The following is a 17,433-nucleotide window of genomic DNA, read 5'->3' as shown; positions in this document are numbered from 1 at the left end:
GAAAGTAAAACTCCCCATTAACAGGAGGAAACCGCTGGCAGAACCAGACTCAGTAAGGACGACCATCTTCCTCGACCTGCTGGGGGTTAAGAGGTCATAAAAGAGGAACAGATCAGGAACAATGTCATTAATAGCTTGAGTAGAAGAGAACAAAGTGGGGGGAGGTGCATCTTTATATGTGAGAAGAATTCTGAATTATATTCTTGATTTGATAGGAAGTCAATGAAGAGAAGCTAAAACTGAAGAAATATGATCTCTTCTGCTATTTTTAGGATGGCTCAATTTTAAAGAATTGCAGTCGTCCAATCTTGAAGTAACAAATGCATGGATGAGCTTTTTTTTGCCTCAGTCTGGGACAGAATGTTCCTAAATTTAGCAACATTATGTAGGTTTTATCCAGGTTGAGACATCCAGGTTTTTATCTCTTCAAGACATGCGTGTAGTCTTACCGCCGTGTTAGTTTTCCCTGGTTTCACCTACAGGTATAATTGAGTATCATCAGCATAGCAAAGGAAATTCATGGAATTCCATATGATAATATTACCTAATGGAAGCAAACATAAGATGAAGTGAATCGGTCCAAACATGGGACTCTGTGGCTTATTAGTCTAGGCAGATGAGTCTAATTCAGTTTCAAGAATTGTGGCTATAAAAGGGAGATTAGATATATTTCTATAATAAGGTAACAATTCGGGATCAAGAGTGAGTTTCTTAAGTAAAGGTTTAATTACAGCAACCTGAAAACTATACAAAATATATAAAATAACTCCATTGTGGTTAGTAGGGTCTAAAATACAAGTTGGTGGTTTGGATGAAGCTATGGTTCTTGTTACCTAAGAAAACTCAACTGGACAGAAAGAGTGAAGGCACAAATCAGGTTCTACTTCTGAAGCTGCTAAACTTGATACATTGATATTGTGCCAAACCAAAAAGTATTTCCCATTGCTGTTCTGAGGGATTTCACACTCATTTTCCGGTTTTCCTGCTCCCATTTTGGAGAGCCAAAAAGCAAGCCAGTTCGTTGTAGAACTTTTTTTCTAATGTCACGAGTGAAGCCTATGGGCTCTGAGATGTAGAGCCCATTGTTTTTGTTCTGACTTTGGAGTAAATTTGTAAATAATGTGTAAATGTTTTTTTGGTTTTGCCGACCATTTAACTCCTATTAGTCTGGAAAAGGTTTTAAAACCTTCTTATATTTTTTCACTAAAATCTTGCCTGATATCTTTTCTTCTTGGATCAATTTGTTCGACGGCTGATCTTTACATGCACCTGTCTCAGACTCTTAAATGTTAAAGAAGCTGCAAGACGACTGCCACTTTTCTTTAGCTTTTACTTTTCTGTGATATAAATGAGAGAATGGATGTGGAAGTTGAAATATTCTTAACAACTGAACTGAGACTAAAACATCCGTTTCAACGCTGAAATGCCTGAACCCCTCCCCCGGCTCCTCAACCTCTGGGGGGTGTCCCAGATTAAGCCCTCGTTTCCTGAACCTGGCTCTGTGTAATGTGGTGGGAGTGTTGCTGCAGCGGGGGCAGGAGCCGGGCAAGACAGCTGCATGCTGGGAGTTTTTTGGTTTTTGTTTTTTTGTCAGAGGACCTGTACTGCTGAGCCGTGGTTTGGATTTGTAGCTGAGCAGCTGAAAAGTCAGAGGTTTGAGATCTGGATGGAGGTTTGCAGCCACTGAAGATCTGTGTTTGTGAGTGTTTTCACTTTATCACACTGAAGTGTGTCTGTTTTAAATGTGAACAGAATGTGAACAGAAGTTTAGTTTCTCCATAACTGCAGGGCAAACTGCTCTAACACACCATCAAGAACTAAAAAGGTTTAGTTTCTCTAACTTGATTTAGTCTGCCTAACTTGGTCTCTGTGATGTGAGGGCGGATTAGGACACAGATGCAGAGTCTGAGGTGAATAAGATTTATTATTAAGAAGGTCCATGCAGAGGGGATGAGGGAGGTGAGGGGTTCCATCGGTGGAGCTGGGAGAAGACACACGAGGTGGGGCTGGTGGCACCGGCTGGGACTGGGAAGCAGGGAGGCTGGAGAAACCGTGCACGAGATCTGGGGATAAACAGAGACACGCTGGTGAGCTTGAGAGACAAAACCAGAGCGTTAGAGCAGGGATCCTCAATCCCAGTCCTCGTGGGCCGGTGTCCTGCACGTTTTAGATGTTTCCCTGCTAAAGCACGCCGTGATATAAATGACTCTCATTATCAGACTTGTGGAGACCTTGATAACATGCAGATGGCGACCTTTAATTAATTTCAGGTGTGTTAAAGCAGAGAAACATCTTAAAAGTGCAGGACACCGGGCCACGAGGACTGGAATTGAGGATCCCTGCGCTGAGTTCTCAGTATGGAGGAAGGTCGATCGACAAAAAGTGATTAGAAATCTGTCAGCAAGCACAGCGAGGTCCAGGGTTTATGTGCTGTGGCCATGATGAGGAACAGGTGTGTAGCTCTCGAGCTACCTGGTCAGCCTCGCCCAGTCTCAGCCAAAATACACACAAACACACTCTGTTTTTTTGTTCTTGTTCTTTTTGTAACCAAGGTTTAGTCTCTCCAACATGGCTCAGTCTCTCTAACTTTGATTTTTCTAGCGTTATTTAGTCTATACAACGTGGTCAAGTTTCCTAAACTTGGTTTACTTTCTCTGATGTGGTTATGTCTCTCTACTTAGTCAAGTTTTTCTGTGCTTCCGAGGCTCCAAATGTTTTTGATGAAGCCATGTTTTCCCAACATTTCCCACCAGTGAAACCTGGATCTTCAGGGAGCCAGCATGGCCGCCGTCCAGCTGTTGTTTCTTCTTCTTCTCCCGTCCTTGTCCGCGCTCCAAAGCCAGTCTCTGGTTGTGGTAAACTCCGGCATGCGTGTCCCCAGAGGCCGTTCAGTTTTCCTCACGCAGTCGGAGCTACAGATCAGCGTGGATCCAAGCGTGGACTGTAAGGTGGAGGTGGTGATGAACGAACCAGTGACCCAGAGGGTTGGGAGGCTGACTCCACAGGTGAGGCCGGTTCACAGCGGTCCGTAGACCAGGTCAGACCAGCTCACTCAGGTCAGTAGACCGGCCAGGGCTCAGAGGATGTCACCTGTGGTCTGTTTTGGTCTACAGGTGTTCGACTGCAGCTTCCTGGAGGACGAGGTGACGTACATCCACAACGGCAGTCCTCTGCTGGATGAGGACTCTGTCCTGCTGAGAGTCTACAGGTAAACCACCTGACCTCCATGTAAAAGTATCTAACTTTACAGCAGAAATAAACTTATTTGCAGCCTGGTACAATAAGGTGTTCAGAGCTGGTAATACAATTACATTATATAAAACCAAACATCTAGGGGTGGGGGGTTTTGAGCAGAGGTGGGTAGTAACGAGTTACATTTACTCTGTTACATTTACTTGAGTAAGTTTTGGGAAATTTTGTACTTTTAGGAGTAGTTTTGAATCACTATACTTTTTACTTTTACTTGAGTAGATTTGTGAAGAAGAAACTGTTACTCTTACTCCGCTACATTAGGCTACGTTGAGCTTGTTACTTTTCTATTATCCCTTTTATCCGCGTACGCAAACTCATGACATCACTGAGTGATTCTTTGGAAAAATTTTCGTTTCGTTTCAGTACTTAAATTTACTTTAAGATTATTTTAATTTAAGCTATTTTTTATTAATTTTAATTTATTGTATTATTTTATTGATTTGCCTGAAGATGATTATTTTGTACTTTTGTCTGTTTGAATGGTTGTGTTAAAAAAATAAATCAGACGTTACTCAACAGTTACTCAGTACTTGAGTAGTTTTTTCACCAAGTACCTTTTTTACTTTTACTCAAGTAATTATTTGGATGACTACTTTTTACTTCTACTTGAGTCATATTATTCTGAAGTAACAGTACTTTTACTTGAGTACAATCTTTGGCTAATCTACCCACCTCTGGTTTTGAGTGACAGCTGCTTGAAGATTATGTTGTCAAACAGCTAGGTGCCACCACTTTAGCAACTAAGCGCTTATTATTGTCTTGACTTTAGAGCCATGAATAAACACCTCAGAGAGCATAATATAAATGATTTTAAAGATGAAGAAGCCATTGTTGACCATTGTTGCTCTTTTAGTGCTGTAAAGTGAGACCCAGTTGTTGCAAGAGATTACAATGTATTGTATTGTACATTTGAGGCTCTGATCTTATAGCGAAGCCTAACATTTTCTCTGATGTCAAGGTTCACGTCTTCAGAGACGTTGATGGAGTTGGTGGTCCTCAGAATCCAAGTGGAGGACCCCGGGTCCATTGTGGTGGAGCTAGGCAGCACTCCACTGGTGGTACCTGAGTTCTTCGGTTTATCAAACACCATCAACGGTTCAGTGCTGAGCATCAAAGCGGCAGCTGGTGTGATCTGCACGGTCAGGCTGATGACTGGGGACACCAAACTACCAGCTGTCGGTCAGCTGGTTAAAGAGGAGGACTCTATCCAGAGGAAAGGTACATCACATGGTGACATCTTCACATAAGTCATAAGTGACAGGTTAAAGGGGACCTATTATGGCATCTAATACCTATTTTAAACAGGCCTTGAATGTCTTAAAAACAAGCTTTTGATTGTTTTTGCTAAATAAATTAGAAATTTAGCCTCTGAGCCATGTCTTTATCTTCACATTCTCTAACTTCCTTCTCTATGTGGGATTCTGAGTGGGCGGGGCTATGATAATGAGGCTCTGTGCTGATTGGCTGCCTGAATGACGCGATACACCGCTACGAAAAAATGGCAGAAGCTCCGGCCGGCGGAGTTAGTTGTGGTCGTGGTTTCACGCATTGGAGGCCAACCTATGTAAATCACATTTTCGTGATGTCACGACAAGAGCAGAATCTGAACGGCTCGTAGAAGCCACATCAGACTGGGCGGCTGTACAGACACTGCAGAATTTGGTTGCTTTCCTCCTTCTCTGAGTTGGCAGGCTGAGGGGAGACCACTTTATATATGTTAAAGCAAGAGAAAACGTGTTTTTCATAATACCATAGATAGTACCAGACATAGTCCCCCCAAAACAGACTAAATCCATTCTCAATCCAGGTCCAAACCTATACCAAACCATGTCTAAATCCAGTTCCAAATCTAGTTCAAATTCACTCTAAATCTAGGTCCAAACCAAGGCTAAATCCAGTTCAAAGCCTAGTCTAAACTCAGTTTAGATTGAGGTTCAAACATGGACCAAAAGCCAGTCGAAATCCAGGTCCAAACCCAGTCGAAATCCAGATCCAGACTCAGTCTCACTCTCAATTCAAGTCAAAACCTAGACCCAACAGGTCAAATCCAGTCTGATACAGAGGAAATGCTATAAATGGATAAAAGAACACTGACACCTGACCTCTTCCATGATTAATGTTTCCATCTGGCTCCACCTCCTTGAAGGCCGCCAGACAGTTGCGGTGTGTCCAGGAAACAAATCGTGTCTGCACTCCGCTGCTGCTGTGGACTCCCTGAAGACCAGCTGCCAGGACTTCCTGAGCTCCGGTCTGAAGTACCAGCACCTCCATCCGCCATCCCCACAGATCGACTACATCCCCATCCGGGTGGAGCTGAGGAAGCGGGCTAACAGGGCTCTCCTGGAGGTATGGCAAACATAAAAGAACCAAATGAATGTGAAAAACCTTTAATCCTATAAAAAACATCTCCACTTCAATGGAACACAGTTCCAACACCAAGCAGCTAAAACAAAAATTAGCATCTAGAGGCTACATGCTACAAACAGAAGTCTGTTAGTGGTTTAAAGATGAGCCTGATTTACGGTGCAGCCTAGCAACTACCTCCAGGACCTGCACCGTAGTTCGTGTTCATTGTTGTCTGTTGTTTGCATATGTAAACCCAGCAACGATGTAGCTAGTAGAACTAGCAGCACTAAGTTCAGACAAGGAGATAGCATTGGATACTCAATTTAAAAAAAAAAACGTTATTTTTTTTAAAGGAGCTTGAGGCAAGAATAAGAAATGAGACTCATTAGCGCCACGACTACCGTCGGGGGCACTGCAGCCAACAGCGAAGCCGGCACGGGAGAATGCGCATGCAGCGTCATTTGACGTCACATCCGCAGGACAGCGCGGGAAATTTGGGCCCAGAATTGCAGCACATTTTGCAGCACACAGCCTGTTAAAGGCAACGGAGAGATACACTAGAGGGCTCATTCTTTTGGGTTTGGAACGCTTCATCTGATATTATTACTAGAAAACTTAAAACGTATACGCATTTTTTTCATAAATCCTGCCTCAAGCTCCTTTAAAGAAATACAACTTTTTTATTTTTTTTTATTTAAAGTTAAAATCTATTCCAGAACAGCTCCTCTCCTAACCCATATAACAACTAAACTTTCCTAGTTTTCACTTTCTCTTGTTCTCCTGTTTGGCTTCGGACCCACCAATACTCCTTAATGAAAAGCTGCAACTTAAATTTAGGAAAATATTCAAGTTCTAAACTATATTCAAGAAAAAGATGGTGCAGTTTAAACCTCACATTATACAGAATGAATAGTGCATTCACACAAAAACATGAAATTAAAAAGTGTGACAACTGAGAAGTAGTTTCAAAAAGACTCAAATATGTAGCTTCACCTTTTAGATAAGGCAAAAGCCCAAGGCCCACTAGTTGAGAATCACTCTTCTACACATCAACACTTTGCTTGTCCATTCATCCACGCATCTTCTACTGCCTTCTCCCCAGCCACTTTGTTCAGCTCATGTGGGGGGGTTTCCAAGGCATTCCCAGGCCAGTTAAGAGATGTTTCTCCAGCGTGTCCTGGGTCGTGGTGTCCTCCCAGTGTTTAATCCCCAGAAAACCTCACCTGGGAGGCTTCCAGGACACATCCTAACCAGATGCCTGAGCCACCTCATCTGGCTTCTCTTGATGGAGACAAAGAACAGCCAGACTCCATGACAGTTTTTCCCCTACTCCATAAGACTTCTAAATAAACAGAACCTGTTCCCTGTCAACCCTCGACAATGACTGTCTACAGCACTGCACCAGGACTTTGAACTCTGTATGTCCTTAAGCACTTTTGAGTATGCAGCGTTTTAGTTTTTAGCCTAGTGTCCTTATCTTTTAGAGTTTTTAGTGTTTTAATTTTTTTTATTGCTTGCTTTGAGCCAGTGGCAACGAAATTTCGTTCCACTTGTACTTGGACTTTTGGAATGACAATAAAGTGAACCTTAAACCTTGAAAGTGGCTCTTCTCTAAGCCCTTCCCAGACTGAGCTTCTCCTTCTCTCTCTAAGGCAGTGGTGGGGAATCCTGGTCCCCTGTCCTGCACGTTTTAAGGTTTTCGCTGTTTTAACACACCTGATTCTAATGAATCATCGTCATCAGCTTGTCATTAAGGTCTGCACAACTCTGTTAACAATGCAGTCACTTGTATCATGGTGCAATGAAGCAGGGAAACATCTAAAACATGCAGGACACCGGCCCTCGAGGACCAGGATTCCCCTCCCCTGCTCTAAGGCAGGTGTTTTCAATTCCGGTCCTCGGGACCCCCTGCCCTGCATGTTCTGGATGCTACCCTGCTCTCAGCACACCGTGATACAAAGGGCTGTGTCATCAACAGAGATGTACAGACCTTGATGACAAGCTAATCAGGACCATTAATTAGAATCAGGATTTTGAATTTTTTTGATGCTTTGACGTCAATTTAAGTTGTTGAGCCATTCAGTAGCCAACGAGCTACTAAATCTCAGCTATGTTCCGGCACTGTAGATTGACATGGTGCTGATTTGACACTCATTTCAGTATTCCAACTGCAAAAACAAAAAGTGCAATTGAGAAAGATGGTTCAAAAACACTGATAGATTTTAGAACTGATGGCGAAAAAAGCAAAGTCTAACTGTGAAAGATGATTGCACTCTTGGTTAGAGGTTGGTTACAGATTCTGTATTTTGATTCTCAGATTTACGGTTTTGGTTTGCAATAAATTTGGTGTTGAACTGATGCCATATTGTTCCCGACCAATTTGGAGCTGGTCTCAACATTCTCTCAATCAAAGTAGCCAAAGTGATCATATGTATTAACTGAAGCAATGTTATGAAGAAAAATGGTCCAAAACTCCTCCATAGCCAATTGACAGACTGGTAAAACCACTTCTTGAAGTCAGATCTGCTGACAGTAGATCTACAAGCTGTTGAACCATGGGAGTACTTAGCGTTCCCCACATGTTCAGATGACCTTTTAGATGTTTACATGACATTAAAGGCAGGGAGTATTGGCGTCTTTCAGTGAACATGTTAAAGTGAAGGTAAACCTGTTATAGAAGTACATCATCTGTGACTTCTCCTCTCCCAGTCAGAGGCGGTGTGGCTGCCAGTTCTGATCCATGGTGCAATGCCGAACCAGCGCCCCCAGCCTGCCTTCATGGCCTCCTTCCTCCTGGAGGTGGACCAGTTCATCCTCACCCCCCTCACCACTGCTGCGCTGGACGCCACAGACGCCGAGACGCCGCAGGAGAGGCTGGTGTTCAATGTGACAGTCCCACCTGAGGAGGGCTACATCACCCACCTGGATGACCACACCAAACCAACCTGGTCTTTCACCTGGGAGGACCTCCATGACATGAAGGTGGCCTACCAGCCGCCCAACGGCAGCAACACCCATCGCAGGAACTATGAGGTACTGGAGGTCACAATAAGAAGACCACCTTGTCCAAAACATGTCAAGAACTCTCACTTCTGAATTGGGTTCTTAAATTCTAAGAATTGTCAAAGTTGGACATTTTCTATGAGGAATTACTGAGGATAAAGTATAACTTAAAAAGAATTGCAGGTTAGCTGAGTAGGTCTGTAGGCTAGAGAGTCATTTTGCCCATAAAATTACACACTATAGTCTATGACAGTATGACAAACCTCCTATATGCCAACATAACCTAGCCTATATGAGGTTACCCTATAGTCAATAGGCCAACCTCTTATACGTTTGGTTAAGAGGAGAAAATTAACTCTATTTTGTTTTTTGTGTTCCTTTTGGTGGGATTAAGCTAATCTATTTTTTGGACTGGTTCAGTCTGATTAAACGTTGAGGTTGGTTCAGAGAATGGGTAGTTGGTTAAGTTTAGGTTTAGAGATTGGCTCAGATAGTGACGGTTGAGATTAGGACTGAATTGTTTTGATCAATGACAAAATCCGTTACGTTAGACCAGGATTTAGTTTGGTTTAGGGCTAGAAAATGCACATTTTGCAATTGCTTTTTATCAACATTTTCAAACATGATGTAACATACAAATAAGTGGAGTTTACTGTCAGTTTGTACAATTATTTTATGGACTAGCTTCCTTTAATTGAAAGACTTTTAATTCAGTTCAGTTTGATTTGTATAAGGTCTATTCTTGAATTTCCCTTTGGGGATTAATAAAGTATTCACCTAGCTATCTACAGGACAAATGTCTCTAGATGCTTATCAGAGACCCAGAACATGACCCTGAGCAAATATTAAAAGAAACAATGGCAAGTCAAAACGTACTTTTAGGGGAAAAGCCTTTAATTCAAATATTGGCAATAATAAAAACCCTTAAAGAGGAAAGGAGCCTTGAGTAGAACCTGGATGGGAGAAGTTTCTTGCTGAAGACCAGCCTGGTAAAGGAAGAACATTGATCTGGATCCCTGTGTCTGCCCTCAGGTGGAGTTCCAGGTGATAGACAGCTCCTACATGACCAGCCCCCCCATGGTGGTCCACATTTCCATCAGGCCATCTGAAACAAACGCCCCCCGGGTGTCTTGGAACATGGGTAGGTTTGTGTCCTCTGAGTTTATGTTAAAACGTCAGTATTGTGTCTGTGACGAAGTCACAGCATCTCTGGCTTCTCAGGTCTGGACCTGTTGGAGGGTCAGTTCCGGCCAATCACGTGGAAGGAGTTGCAGATCGTGGACAACGACAACATCGATGCTGTGCGGCTGGTGGCCGTGGATGGACCTGTACATGGACAGCTTAGCGTCAGAGGTGAGGTTGTGGTGTTTTTGAACAATTACCTGGACCCAACCAGCATCTCTGGAACCTGGGGAAGAAGACTAAGAGATCACTGATTCAAAAAAAAATATATGGATTTAATCAAAAGGGACCACTAAAATGTCCATGTCAATATCCAATAATCAGATTGAGATAAAAACAGACAAAGCTTTAATTGTTTTTATGACCTAAAGAGCAAAATCGTGTACTTTTCAAAATGGTTACCTAATTGTCAATCAAATTTCAGAGGTCGGTATTTCCAAATGTGAAGAATCAACATTTATAAAACTTTCTAGACTTGTTCATGATTGCAAGGGGAAATTCTAAGACCAGTTGGCCAGAAGGGGGGAACTCTGATAACATCCAGGGGTCCTGATGACAGTCGAACCTCAGAACCAAGAGGAACAATGTAGGTTCTGTCCTGGTACTGGAAGAATGGAGCAGCTGTATAGCCTCATTAGGGTACCAGGCCCACATTTGTTTATTGGATCCATTGCATCCTTTGGAGGGTACTCTAGGTATATTTGGTACGGGGTCTGTTGCTACGAGTCATTCAATCCCTGTTCAAACAAAGCCAGAGTTTGGTCCACATTTGGTCCAGTCCATGGGACTTGGACTTTTTCACCACAAATGTCTGGTATTTGCAGATGCTGTGGTACTGTTGGCATCATTGATCCAATACCTTTAGCTCTCTGGAGTGGTTCAACTGAGTGTGAAGCAGCAGGATGACAATCAGCACCTCCAAATCTGAAATTTTGTTCTCAGTCGTAAACGAGTGGGATGTTCTCTTCAGGTCAGAAGTATGATGTTGCTTCAAAGTGGATTAGCTATTAAGGCTGCGTCCCAATACTCCCCCTTGCCCTCGGTGGACACGTCTCTTCTCGGGCTGTGAGCTGAGGCTGCTCCCCGGGGGCGGCGGCTCTTCTCATCTCCGAAAACATCGGGTCAAATTTCTTAACAGGTGTTATTTGGATAAACTGAGCCCAGGTAGGGGATCTTAAGGTTACCTTTATGCCTGAAAAAATATTAAAACTTAATAAGGTGCCATATTAACAGCGGTTTTTGTCTTGAGTGAAGGCAGAATGGAGCAGGGGATTGACATTTGGATCAGTGTGGTGTCTTTAGTGAAGTGGGGACTGATTTATGGATAGAACTGTGGTGCAACATAGTTGAAATATTGCAGGAACTTTGGCAGAAAGATACCAAAACTATTTAGTATCATTGATAGTAAGTTGATGGAACATTGCAGGAACATAGCAAGAACGTTGTTGGAACTCGGACTTGTTACAAAACTGAACCATGGCAGTTCTGTGTCCTGTGGAACCCAAACTCAAGCAGGTTGTCTCTGTTTTACAAGGTTCATTTTGTTGATTTTAGATGAAAACAATTTTCTTCTTGCAGTTTATTTCTGTTGAAAATCACAAGAAAATTCAAGAGTGGTGTATTTTTAGGTGTAGAATCTTTGTAGAGCACATAAAGCCTTCCTCAGATCCACAGTGTGTCCTTTTGTCTGATAGACTTTCAGCTGAAATAACACTGGATCCCTCCATCTGCTCCCTCCTCATCGTTGCTCCTTCACTGACGGTATCCGGCACACTTTTCCACCCTTTTTCCTCCATGTGTCCATCCGTCGGGGACAAGGGTGTGGTGGTGGTGGTGGTGGGGGGGGGGAGCATATGTCTGCTGTCCCTGCATGTGTTTCCTAATCAGGTGTAAAATGGGGCCGGGTGGGGGCCGCTGTGCCGGGGGCTGCCACCGCCTCCCTCTTCATCCAAGCGGCAGATTAAAGCCACTTCTGCTGTTTCCATGCTGCCATGCACACGGAGCAGATGCAAGTCCCCAAACAGGTCTTCATGTACCAGTATGGGAATGCCTGGGGTTGTCAGGTGGCAGCGGGGGGCAGTGGGGAGCAGCGGGGGGCCCTGGGCCTCCATCAAGGAGTTCACCTTCCAATATGCCAATATCCCTCTACTGACCACCTACTGACCTGATCCAGACCTGCAGTTCCTCTACTGACCACTAGGGATCCAACTGTGAGTCAATCTCCCTTGACCTCCATGTTAAAATGTCCAACTACAGCAGAAATAAACATATTTACAGTCGGGTACAGAAACAGTTTTTGTCTCCATAGTTACATTTCACATCCATGACTGCACAGTGCAGTCGAGGAGCTGCAGGGTTGGATCCCGAACCTCGTGGTCAGTTGAGGAACTTGAGTTTTTTTTTCTTTGTTCTGATTAAAGGAGTTTGAGGCCGGATTGTGGCAAGATTTATGAAAAAAATCCGTATACATTTTAAGTTTTCTAGTAATAATGTCAGACGAAGCGTTCCAAACCCAAAAGAATGAGCCCTCTAGTGTATCTCTCCTTTGCCTTGAACAGGCTGTGTGCTGCAAAATGTGCTGCAATTCGGTCCCGAATTTCCCGCGCTGTCCTGCGGATGTGACGTCACATGACGCTGCATGCTCGTTCTCCCCGTTCTCCCGTGCCGGCTTCACTGTTGGCTGCAGTACCCCCAACGGCCGTCGTGGTGAATGGTGGCGCTAGAGAGTCTCATTTCTTTAAAGGAGCCTCAAGCTCCTTTAAGTTTGCACCAGGACGTTAGAATGTTAGTGGTTGGAAGGTGATCAGATTCACTTCAGCTGAGTTAAACTAAGATGCCGACCAACACTACAGTTCATTCTGATCCACCCTCTCGATCCATCTTTTAGGAGGCCGAAACATTTGAAATGAAATTTGATCAAAATAAACTGTAATATGTAACATTCGTCACATGTTGGCATCGTACATTAGCATGAGCTAAACTGTGCTAACATATTTGACCTGCAGTAAGTGAAGTAACATCTGAATTACTGAATTAACGTCAGGATTTATTGCTGAAACATGAAGGTATCTGACGCATCGGATTCATGTTTTTTACATCCAATCTTGTTCTGCAGGAAGTGTGAGAGGACAAGTTTACTGCCACTGGAGGGCAAGAGGAAACAGAACATTTGTTAGCATCACAGGCCATAACTGTCTATAAGCACGTATCCTTTAAGCAATTAAGTGTTTAACTTGTAACACTCTAGTGTTCTTAGCATGTGAGCAGCTGGGGGTTAACTCTGAAGGCTGATGCCGACTGCACAAGAACAGATAAATGCGTTCTTGCTCTCGAGGTGAGACCAAATTACATCACTTTTTTATCGCAGTCCTGGTTTGGGAGTTCTTGCAGCTTGTTCTTGATATTATCTGAGCAGAACTTTTTTGTGTGTGGTGTCCAGGAACTGTGTGATTGGTAGAAAAAGGAAAGTAGGCGTGGTTAATGCACAGATGCAGATGTCATCTCCACTTTTCTGCTAGTGGGGAAGTTTGTACCACAACTCTTTTTTTTTCCATTTCCTCAACAATCCCAAATAGTAACAACAAATCTTCCTCCTCCTCCACTTCAGTCATGTTGTCCTCCTCGTCCTCCACCAACTCTGTCATCTCTGTCAGTGACATTGTGTGGTCGCTGTTTTATTGTTTCTATTGTTGTACTCTTGCAGGGTTGACAATTCTGCTTACCGTATATGTTTTTTGTGAAATTTCAGGAGTCGCATGTTTGTTTGTTTGTTGGTTGGTGGGGGGGGGGGGTTCATATAACAGTCCTTTATTTTTTCACCTGGCAGTGGCAGGGGCCTGTAAAGACTTCCAGGAGTTCTGAACTTGAGTTTCTCCTCAAGTATAAAGTAACCAGAGTTTGATTTTGAGAATGAGAACAGAGTTCTCTCTTGTGGAGTATGAATCAGCTATGGCTTGCTGTGGTTGCTAGTTTGATTTTAGTGAGGGGGATGTTTTATAGCATAAAATCGCTGCCTTTTCCTGTTTGCTTGGTGTGCTACATCATGATTTGTAGGATCCTAACGGGTTTCAATGATCTCTGGTCATTTTGCTCATTAGGAAGTTAAATCCTATGGTAGCATTAGAAGGTGTACTTAGGATTGCCCACATGATTAGATTGGATTTTTAGGCTTATTTTTTACTAACCAATGGCATGGTGAATAAAAAGTGAAGTTGTATTCTGTTCATCTGAGCGTATTTGTGTAATATTAAGAGCCTCTACGATCAGATGATTTGGGAATAGAAACTTTTGAACAGGACTGTAGTTTCAGGAGGTTTATCGGAGTCTGAGCAGGTTTGTCCTACATGAAGGGAAACTCAGGCGTCCATCTGTCGGAGCTTCGCGCCAACCGACGCCTTCCAGCCGAAACTTCACACTTTGATTCAATTATCGTGTCCCTTCCGCCGTCACCGGGAAATAACAGGTTTTGTTCGGCGCCTGGAGGCTGCTTCTGCGGGCCTTCAAACATGGCGCCCTTCCCGGTGGTGGCATGGCTGCCAGGACGCGGGACTTCCGTCTCCCCGCGAGTGCCAGTGAACACGAAGGTCAGCTGACAGATTGGAAGACGAGCGGTCGTGAGCCCGCATCATTAACGACTTCACCGAGCAGGCGGCTCGCGGTCCAAGAGACGGAAACAAGCTGGTAATTGGGCCCAAAGGTGGCGCTGGGCAACCGGCCCAAACAGGAGCCCGTGTGTGTGTGTTGCAGGCAGACGTCCATTTGGCTGAAGGCGTTGGATCCGGTTGGATCAGCCGCCGGTGGCGGTCCGAGGGTCAGCAAGCCCCTCAGAGACGTCACTTCCTGTTGGACGAGGCACAGTTATGGAGAGCAGCAGACTGGGAGCAAACTTTCATCCAACTAAACCCCCTGACGGAGAAAGGGTGTAAGGAAGAGTGGAACTGAGAGGGGAAAAAGTAGCTCCCGATGAAATCATGAAAACCAGGATAAATAAGACAAATCGTGATGCGGTAAACAGCTAATCAGAACCAGCCACCAGCTGCTACATGTAACGAATGCTATAGCTTGGTAGCGTTTGAAAGTGAAGAAGAACTGCACAACAGTCCATGGCGGTTTCCGAAGAGCGCTTCTGAAGCCTTTTTTTCTCCGTACTGCACAGCACCATGTTGACACACGGCTTGAAAAAAGCAGAGCTGTCAACGAGATATATATAGTGAGGCAAAAAAGTATTTAGTCAGCCACTTAAAAAGATAAGAGGCCTGTAATTTTCATCATAGATACACTTCAACTATGAGAGACAGAATGGGGGGAAAGAATCCAGGAAATCACATTGTAGGATTTTTACTGAATTAATTGGTAATTAATTCCTCGGTAAAATAAGTATTTGCTCACCTACAAACAAGCAAGATTTCTGGCTTTCACACACCTGTAACTTCTTCTTTAAGAGGCTCCTCTGTCCTCCACTCGTTACCTGTATTAATGGCACCTGTTTTAACTGGTTATCACTTATCAGTATAAAAGACACCTGTCCACAACCTCCAACAGTCACACTCCAAACTCCACTGTGGCCAAGACCAAAGAGCTGTCAAAGGACGGGAGAAACTAAACTGTAGACCTGCACCAGGCTGGGAAGACTGAATCTGCAATAGGTAAGCAGCTGGGTGTGAAGAAATCAACTGTGGGAGCAATTATTAGAAAACGGAAGACATACAAGACCACTGATAATCTCCCTCCATCTGGGGCTCCACGCAAGATCTCACCCCGTGGGGTAAAAATGATCACCAGAACGGTGAGTAAAGATCCCAGAACCACACGGGGACCTAGTGAATGCAGAGAGCAGAGAGCTGGGACCAAAGTAACAAAGAAACCATCAGTAACACACTACACCACCAGGGATTCAGATCCTGCAGTGCCAGACGTTCCCCCTGCTTAAACCAGTACATGTTCAGGCCCGTCTGAAGTTTGCTAGAGAGCATTTGGATGATGCAGAAGAGGATTGGGAGAATGTTATATGGTCAGAAGAAACCAAAATAGAACTTTTTGGTAGAAACAAAACTTGTCGTGTTTGGAGGAGAAAGAAAGCTGAGTTGCATCCAAAGAACACCAAACCTACTGTGAAGCATGGGGGTGGAAACATCATCATGGGGATGTTTTTCTGCAAAGGGACCAGGACGACTGATCTGTGTAAGGGAAGGAATGAATGGGGCCGTGTATCGTGAGATTTTTAGTGAACACCTCCTTCCATCAGAAGGACATTGAAGTTGAAACGTGGCTGGGTCTTTCAGCAGGACAATGATCCAAACACATCACCAACTAACTAAGGAGTGGCTTCATAAGAAACATTTCAAGGTCCTGGAGTGGCCTAGCCAGTCTCTAGATCTCAACCCCATAGAAAATCTTTGAAGGGAGTTGAAAGTCCGTGTTGCCAAGCGACAGCCCCGAAACATCACTGCTCTAGAGGTCAGGTTTTTCTAGAGCGTGTGCATTCAGTGGAGGCTTGTATAGACTTGAGATGGCAAGGTATCCCAGAATGCATTTCGCACGAGCAAGTGAAAGCAGCATGGTTATTTAGTGGTTAGCACTGTTGCCTCACAGCAAGAAGGTTGCTTGCCCTTCTTCCAGGCCCAGCAGAAGTCAGAGGAGGAAGCAGGTATAGAAAATTCAAGGATGGTCGTGATAGAAATAGAAGAGAGGTAAATAAGTTATTACTTTTATTTTCATTTGATCAAGATGTTTTCATGCAACAATATAGTTATCATAAGTTTATACTTGCGGTAAAGTTATAGAGACAGTGCATTTTAAAATTTCCTCTGACATTAGTTTTTTTCTTTTCACATTAGCTGAACTTTATTTATAACATGCTTGGCATACGGTTGTGCTTTGGCTGAAGGTCAGAGAGAGTGAAGGTAGGGGAGCCACGGCTATTTATAGTACGGCGGAGATGCTGCACATTAGTGGGGACCCCTGCTGAGTTCTGGGGTCCCTGTGACATTACTTTCACTATAAGAAGACTCTTTGTATGGGGTTTCTTTGTCTCAGGGTGATCAGGCTCTCAGTTGGTGTCAGTCTTTTCTTTGTGTTACACGTGGCTGAAACACATACAAAAAAATTTAAATCCATTTAAAAAACACATTGTATAAAGTATTGGTTATAAAAACTTAAACAAGAGCAATATATGGCCCATTCTTAATTGTTTTAATTCCTAGGCTGTTTATCTTTATAACCAGTTAAACTGCATGTCACAGTTTTGGTATTTAGTTCCTGTTTTATTTTGTCTTGCCTTCCCTTGTTCCCATCAGCCCTGATTGTCTGCACCTGTGTCTCGTCAAGCCTTCTGTGTGTATCTTGTCTTTCTCTTGCTCCCTGCTGGTCCGTACGGTTCTACCCCCCTTGTGTCCTGTCAGGTTCTTGGTAAGGGCTTGTGTTTTTCTTAACCCTGCTCTGCAGCGCTTTTGGTTTGTTTTTGGCATAATAAATCACCTTTTTTGGAACTCCTGCCTCTCCTGCATTTGGGTCAGACTTCACCCACTCTGTGACACTGTAAGCATTACATGTACAGTGCAACACGTGTTATAGGTTAGGTTATCTGTGATGTCATCAAGAACACAAGTACGCTGCTGTTTCAATTGCAAACGGAGAGACAGGCCTTCTCGC

General features: G+C 43.8%; 1 protein-coding gene across 3 annotated transcripts in view; it reads left to right on the top strand.

Annotated features, from left to right (window-relative positions):
• The first annotated feature begins 1,560 nt into the window (after positions 1-1,560).
• Positions 1,561-17,433, top strand: part of frem1b (Fras1 related extracellular matrix 1b) — a 65,628-nt gene continuing 49,755 nt past the window's right edge. For 2 of the 3 annotated variants that reach the window (XM_061738103.1, XM_061738102.1), the window contains exons 1-8: positions 1,587-1,699; positions 2,754-3,005; positions 3,114-3,208; positions 4,211-4,470; positions 5,399-5,598; positions 8,308-8,631; positions 9,634-9,742; positions 9,823-9,954. In XM_061738103.1, the coding sequence (XP_061594087.1) occupies positions 2,781-3,005; positions 3,114-3,208; positions 4,211-4,470; positions 5,399-5,598; positions 8,308-8,631; positions 9,634-9,742; positions 9,823-9,954 (1,345 nt within the window). In that variant the 5' untranslated portion in view covers positions 1,587-1,699; positions 2,754-2,780. Of the gene's footprint in view, positions 1,700-2,753; positions 3,006-3,113; positions 3,209-4,210; positions 4,471-5,398; positions 5,599-8,307; positions 8,632-9,633; positions 9,743-9,822; positions 9,955-17,433 lie in introns of all 3 variants that reach the window. The other variant, XM_061738104.1, reaches the window with a different exon arrangement.

The sequence above is a fragment of the Cololabis saira genome, chromosome 13, assembly GCF_033807715.1.
Source record: "Cololabis saira isolate AMF1-May2022 chromosome 13, fColSai1.1, whole genome shotgun sequence".
Lineage (NCBI taxonomy): Eukaryota > Metazoa > Chordata > Actinopteri > Beloniformes > Belonidae > Cololabis > Cololabis saira.
The sequence above is the reverse complement of the archived record's forward strand: the minus strand, read 5'-3'. Positions and strand labels throughout refer to the sequence as shown.